The sequence below is a fragment of the Eschscholzia californica genome, unplaced genomic scaffold, assembly GCF_041429995.1.
Source record: "Eschscholzia californica isolate CP2 unplaced genomic scaffold, dmEscCali1.0.p SCAF_6, whole genome shotgun sequence".
Taxonomy (NCBI): Eukaryota; Viridiplantae; Streptophyta; class Magnoliopsida; order Ranunculales; family Papaveraceae; genus Eschscholzia; species Eschscholzia californica.
In genome coordinates, this window is record NW_028238483.1 from 29,982,658 (window position 1) to 29,989,852 (window position 7,195).

The 7,195-nt window shown below is 35.7% G+C and overlaps 1 protein-coding gene across 2 annotated transcripts; it reads right to left on the reverse strand.

The window, feature by feature from the left end:
• Positions 1 to 635: 635 nt before the first annotated feature.
• LOC147533375 (putative amino-acid acetyltransferase NAGS1, chloroplastic) lies at positions 636 to 6,636 on the reverse strand. Of its 2 annotated transcripts, XM_086651031.1 has the most exons (11): positions 6,107 to 6,636; positions 5,686 to 5,773; positions 4,309 to 4,517; positions 4,029 to 4,180; positions 2,886 to 3,309; positions 2,613 to 2,710; positions 2,251 to 2,362; positions 1,879 to 2,038; positions 1,637 to 1,709; positions 1,260 to 1,412; positions 636 to 896 (listed from the first exon to the last, which is right to left on the reverse strand). In XM_086651031.1, the coding sequence occupies exons 1-11, from the start codon at positions 6,515 to 6,517 to the stop codon at positions 866 to 868; spliced, it is 1,911 nt and encodes a 636-aa protein (XP_086507157.1). In that variant the 5' UTR covers positions 6,518 to 6,636; the 3' UTR covers positions 636 to 865. The 2 variants fall into 2 exon arrangements, with proteins under 2 accessions (XP_086507157.1, XP_086507158.1); XM_086651032.1 differs by lacking the exons at positions 5,686 to 5,773; positions 6,107 to 6,636 and adding an exon at positions 5,527 to 5,544 and having other exon boundaries at positions 726 to 896.
• Positions 6,637 to 7,195: the final 559 nt, after the last annotated feature.

The following is a 7,195-nucleotide window of genomic DNA, read 5'->3' on the forward strand; positions in this document are numbered from 1 at the left end:
TTTTTTGGAAAAGACAAATTGTGGAAAATTCAGAAAAAGGTTAGAGTGTTCACCCCATGACAAATGTCCATAGCTAATTACAACCAGTGTCAGAGTTGTGTCAAATCCTAAAAGACTTAACACAGCTAAATGACAAACAACATTATAGGGTGCATTTAGGAGCAAGTTTGACTTCAAATAGAGCGTTGCTAGAGTAACGGAATATTGGGGGATAGAAACCTAAGTCTATAGTCCCGATTACGTTGACCATTATCGTGAGTCGATGATTACGTTGACCATTAAAGTAAGTCGATGGTCTCGATTTCTCTCTCAACTCGACTTTGACTTTCGGTAGCGGAAGTATTTGTCCTTCAAATATCCCACATTGAGTTTAAGAATCACATTTACGAGGTTTTTTTTTTTTTTTTTTTTTTTTTTCACATTTACGAGGTTGAGTTCCAATGCAGAATTGACTGTCTTGAGCTATCTTTCGGAGTAAGATAAGGCTGAAACTACTTGAACGCAAATAAGGCTCAAGACCACACCCAAGTTTGGATGTCGTGAGTTGACACGACCTATTACTCTCTTTTCTTTTGTTGAAAGATGCCACCGATTCCTCATTAGGTCAAGCTGTGTAAACTTGAATCATAAGCAAGGAAGGAAAGCTGTTTTGTGTGGCATCAAAGGGTCTATCTCAGCTATTTCCTTCTTCTCTTCAATCTTACCTGAAAATAAAATCTAGTTCCTTGGTTGCAACCAATGAAGGAATTAAGAACAACAGATTATCTTTTTGGGTCTAATTTCGTACTAACATTCAAAACAAGGAACCTATTTATATACAACAACCAACTTTCTAAATGAAATTTATTGATAAACCAGCCTTTATTCAATTCCAAATCTGGTTGATCATCGATAACCTACATCAAGAAACAGGGATAAATAGTTTAATCTCCTCAAACTACGTTTGACGTGAATGTTGATTGGATTAGTTTATTAATTAAACAAGCTCTTCAAGAAGTATCATGTAGTATCAAAATCAAAGTCGCTTAAGTCTTGACAAAAGGACAATATTAACGACCTAGCAATGGCCAATGGGGAAATCCAATGGCCTATTTGGGTTTGTGTGCGAGAAGTTTTAGTATTGTTCAAAACAAATGGGTCGTGTATGTGATTTATATAGAAAGAAGATTAATACGACTAGTTCTTTTGGCAATTCTATGAAAACATAGAGTTTAGTAATGAAAGCTCAATTTAAATAGGTGCACTCGAAAAAATATTACCTTTTCGAGTTGACACTATCGACTATAATACCACTGCGATCTGGTTGCAGGTGCTTCATGTAATACTTCGATTTACGGGACAGATTGATCCTTTTCCTCCGTGCCTCTGGAATGTCTTCAATTGAACATTCAGAGAAGCCTCGTCTCACAAACCTGTTTCATCAATTTCAAAACTTACTTGATTTGCAGAAGTCCACGGGCCATATCTTGCGCGATGTTCATGCAACTAATCAAGCATACATACTTTTCTGACTTTTTCAATCAAACGCTTGAAACATGCTATAGAAAAACAATTTTCCTGACCAGACCATTCGATGAAAATGATGAAAACAATAAACACGATATCAATTGTGTGTGAGAGAGAGCATAGGGCATACCAATCCGCAGTTCGGGTGGTAAGCAGAAAAAGCTTCTCCAAACCAATAAATGCTGCTTTTTTCTCAATGTAATCTAGAAACAAAAACGTATAAATAAAAGATGAAATAGACCAAGAAATCAGTTTTACGATAACAATATTGCCGTTATATTTGACCTGAAATTCAGTCATTTCAAACCGTCATTGCAACTTGTTGAAAGCATATCCCAGTTTGAGAAAATAAGAGTTCGTAATGAATCATACCGAGCAATTTGTCTCCTTGTCCATGACCACGACATTCAGGAGATACTGCAATAGCAGCAACTTCTCCACTCTTTTCTTTGAAGAACGGAAAAAGAGCAGCACAAGCTATGATTGAACCATCTCTCTCAACAACAACGAATGAATCTAATGCTTTGAGTAGCTGATAACAGAAGAACGTAAAAGTTAAGGTAGCGACTCATATAAAGTACAAAAGAAATACAGATACAGACTCACACTCGAATTAGTCTACTGACTCTACCCATTCTCAGTGGATATGTTAGCGACAAAGATAGTGAGAATTAAATACTTCTAATATATGCAGAGAAAAAAATAGAACTAATAAAGAAAGTAGAGAAGGAAAAGAATGTAAACCTCTTCATCGGTCCTTTTGACCAATGTGCCGGATTCTTCTAAAGGTTTTATAAGTTGTTTTATTCCAGAGAGATCTGCATTCTTAGCCATGCGGGTTCCTTCATAAACATCACTGAAAGAAAAGGGCACTTAGAATAGTGAACATATTGAAATATCTTGGAAGTTTGGGAGTCAAAGATAACTAAATGAAATAGTATCGGCTCATTACTCTCATCGATATGCTAAGGTAATGCAATCAACAGAAGCATAAGCTATACCTAGTGCCTTGTTTACCAAAGCTAAAATCTGAATTAGTGGCAAGTAGAACAAACTACATTGCTTTTCTTTTCGAAAAAATGAACAGCTCATGACGAAGTACTTACCTAGCCACCATGGTTCCCACTCCATCTCTTTTAAATAACTCTAATAACAAAGCACCACCATTTGTTCCATCTAATAGATGAACTCTTTGCACGCCTCCCTGTACGAATATACAATAGTTAGTAACTAAAACTTCATTCTCCGGAATGGATAACGTTCCATTTAAAGGGAGACAAACCAGGATCATTTCAAACAAATCTTGATCTTTGACGGATAGGCATTAATTCATATAACCCTAAATTAACCCATATATTGTGATGTTATTGGGAGCTTACTCTGCAAACAAAAGCTGCAGCAGCCAATTCCGAGAGGTAACCATTTAGTCTGCTGAGTCGTTCCTCGCCTCCTATGGCAAATCCATGCTCACCCGACCACAGTCCATTTCCATTATCAAAACCAACACCGTTATGAAATGTTGCATTATAAGTTTCTCCAAAGCCTTTAGCACTCTGAGGAGAATGACTAATTCTATCTGAATCCAAGTATTCAGAACAAGAGACATCTTCTTCATCGACCGCCTTGACATAGTGTGCTGCTATCTCACTTTGTTTTGCTCGCTCCCGGATCAACAAGTCAGCATCTTGAAGGGTCATGAAACGGATAAGACGTCCTGATTCATCTAGTATTGGACCATCTACAATGCATATTAGCTTTTCTGCTCCAATAGCTAATGCACAAGCAGTAGCAACTTCATACGTACTGCAAAGAGTATATAGATATATCATTCTTCAAATACTAACCGCTTATACTCACCTTAGTTCTCTAATGAGAAAATGAAGAAATAGGAGATGTTTTGATACTCCAAAGAACTTATGCTGGGGAGTACTCATGAATAAAAATGCAGCTAAATTGTTCCCCTATGTCTTCCTCGCTCTAGACTCTTCAGTGACATGAACAACTTTTATTTTCTTTTGAAAAAACACAAACTATTGTGATTATTATTATTATTATTATTATTATAAGCCCGAAGGCAACAAATAACAAATGGAGAACATATGTCCATACACCCACTAGGCAGAAGACTACCCCATTTTGATTAGAAAATAGAACCCATGCTGACAACGCATCTAGTTAGATACAAAGATATGACGAGTAAAGCCTGCTAATTCTTTAGAACTAGAGTTAGACGGTTGATTTTATATATAAAGATCTGATTTCTGACACTGCCCAACCTCTAAAGATTTTGGAGTTCTTTTGCTTCCACACGAGCCATGTGATAGCTAAGAAAGTTAGCTCCCATATGGCTTTTTTGCTTGGTGAACCGCTAGGACACTTTAATGATTAATGAATAACATGGGTTTTGCTTACACTTCATAGTGCACAAAGTGAATTACTTTCATCACTGTGCGAACTACTAGGAGCATTGGACAACCTACAAGAAAACAAGTCGATTGTACCTAACAAGCTATATGGCATACTTGCAATTTAAGACTTCTCCGGTACTGGAATAGCCAAGATTACTTAAGATTACTATACAGTCTCCATCAAGCCTTTCACGCATTCGAGAAACGTCTATTTTCTTCACTTCACCAGTTGCTCCATAATCAATACCTTCAACGACTCCTCTTTTCTGAAAAAATAAATAAAAAGAGGGAAAAAAACAACTTAATCTCATTTAAATCGATAAAATTGACCTATACGGCTATACCCACCGAAAATCACTCAAATCTTAGTATTACTTAAGTAATAAGAGCTCACCTTCGCGGCGAGAAAATTACCACTTGCAACAGTCACACCAACGTCATGCCAACGACTATTGTCACCATGGCGACGAATACTCCATATAGAGGGCCCGGGAGAAAGCTTTGCTTCTATCATGATTCGGATTCTACCAGCGGCTTCCATTGCTGCTTCTAGAGAATCAGAGTCAGTTATTCGGTATTGACCAACATACTTGGCCTTATTACCTGACAAAGAGATTTTTAAAGATGTATAAATGTCTCAATGACAATATTAACAGGACTTAGCATGTCAAATGAAACTCTAAGTAGTACGACTCGGACTCGGACTCGGCTCGGCCAAGATCCGAGTCCGAGTCAGGGGGCGAGTCAGGGGGCGAGTCAGCCGAGTCACTCGGCCGAGTCAGCCAGAGTCGATCTCATTGCTTCCCATAAGTAGTTACTAATGTATGTACTCCATATAATATGATTAATACGACAATTCAAAATATAATCATGTTCAAACTTCAAAACTGAAAATTAACAACTAATCTGCAACTTTCTAAAACTATGTTTTGGTAGTTTAAATATTTTATTCAGAAAATCCTTTGGTATATTTTGAATACTTACTACTAATAAATTTTTCTTTTTATGTCTAAAAAATCTTTTGGTATTCTAAAGATTTTAAATACTTACTACTAAATTGCAACTTTCTATAACTATGTTTTGGTATATTTCTAGAAAATCTTTTGCTATTCCAAAGGTTTAAATACTTACTACTAATAAACTTTGTAATTGCAACTTACTACTAATAATCTTTTGAAATGAAACGGAAAATTTTGGTATTTCTAGAATATTTTCAAAAACAGAATTAATATGTGACAAATAAAGGAAAAAGAATTGGCATATACTAGTAACGACCCGAGTCAGATCCGAGTCAGGACTCGGCTCGGTGTATGTCCGAGTCCGAGCCGAGTCCCGAGTCACTCGGCTGACTCGGCCGAGTCGTACTGCATAGATGAAACTATAGGAAAGATATGCCAATCCAACAAGTGACCCAATCTTCTTAATCGACTTCGCTAAAATGCTTTGAAATTGAGAACATATAGCATGAAGAATGACAATTTGATCCGTTCAAATGTCAACACAAATATTTTAAAAAGCTGTGTAACTATTTGGGCATCGTTACACAAAAATTGTGCTTTGACATGCAAAGAATGATGAAAATAAAAAACACAAACGAAACGGATTTCCTCACCTCTTTCATCCAAAAGCTTGTCAATTCGGGCATCGTTCAAATGTCAACACAAATATTTTAAAAAGCTGTGTAACTATTAGGGCATCGTTACACAAAATTTGTGCTTTGACATGCAAAGAATGATGAAATAAAAAACACAAACGAAACGGATTTCCTCACCTCTTTCATCCAAAAGCTTGTCAATTTGCACATGTGTACCAGGGACAAGAACAAACCTAATCCCTAAACCATGAAGAAGAGAGATATCCTGCATAATAATAATGTACCTATGTTAATGACTAAACTCAATTAATCTCCCCATCTCAAAACTGAGATAGAACAGAACTACAATTTACACCAAAGAGAAAATTAAACTTGAATCCATGCATGTAGTAATTTTACTTCTCTGATTATCAAAAAAAATCGAACAAACACTAATTTTTCGAATATATGACAATTTCTCATACTTTTCTTCAATCTCATTAGGAATTTGAACTAGACTTAGATTATTTATACCATTAATCACAAAAATAAACCCAATAAACTAGGAAAATAAAATCAACCCAATAAAAATATGAACTTGAAAAAGAAATGGGTATACCTTCAAAATTGCATCTAAAAAAGGACTAGCAACAATTTCTCCAGAAATAATGACAACAAAAGTGCTACCACGATGAGCTCGAAAATAAGGCCAAGCTTCACGAAACCACCTTACAAACATCTCATCTTCTTCTTTACTAGCTAAATTAGTTTCATCATCCATACCAGAAGAAGAGTTCATTTCACTATGAAATTTGCAATTAAGAGAAAACTGCATGTTTTTCTTAAACCCATTTTGAAGCAAACAAGGGGAAGATTTTATCATTGAAAACTTCCCGATTCTCCTACCCATTTCGGTACTTATGGGTAACCTCAATGTACTGTTCTGAATCGGCTTCTTCTTGATCAAACCGAAGGTTTCTCTAGGGTTTTGAGTTGATATCCATGGGTTTGAACTTGAAGAAGCCGCCATTGTTGTGCGGAGGAGCCGGAGTGACTATAGAGATAGAGAAAGAAAGAAGAGAGGGAAAGAGAGAGAGAGAGAGAGAGAGAGAGAGGAAAAGAGACGATTTTGAGGGTGTCTTTGGAGTTAGAAGACACGTGGGAAAAAAGAAAAGTTAAATAGTATTAGCAAGTTGGGAAAGAAAAAGATTCAAGTATTTAACCCACCTCTGTGGTGGGTAATGATAACACAAGTTTAATTCTACTAGAATAAGTCGTTAGTTATATTTTCGAAAGCAACTAATAAAAGTATAGGGTCTAACAGAAACAAATTAGCTTTTGAGCCAAATTGAGAGTAAGTCTTTTCCATAAAAAAGAATTTCTCTATATTTTATGGGTCATTTCAAAAAGAAGTCGTGAGCAAAATAATTATTCCATAGAGGTAATGTATTTCAATATATATTTGGATACTTAAAATATTAAATTGAAGAAGACACAAGAGATATAATTATCAAAGGTGCTTTCATCGATAGAATTGATACATATTTATAGAGTATACATTAGGGTTTGTAGAGAAATAATAAATAAGGAAACAATACAAAGAGGAAATAATTAAATTACAATTGCTGTAATATTTATTTCTTTCTATCTTGGAGAGATATCTTCTGGATATCTTCCTTGTCTTCAATATACTTCAATACCCCCGCAA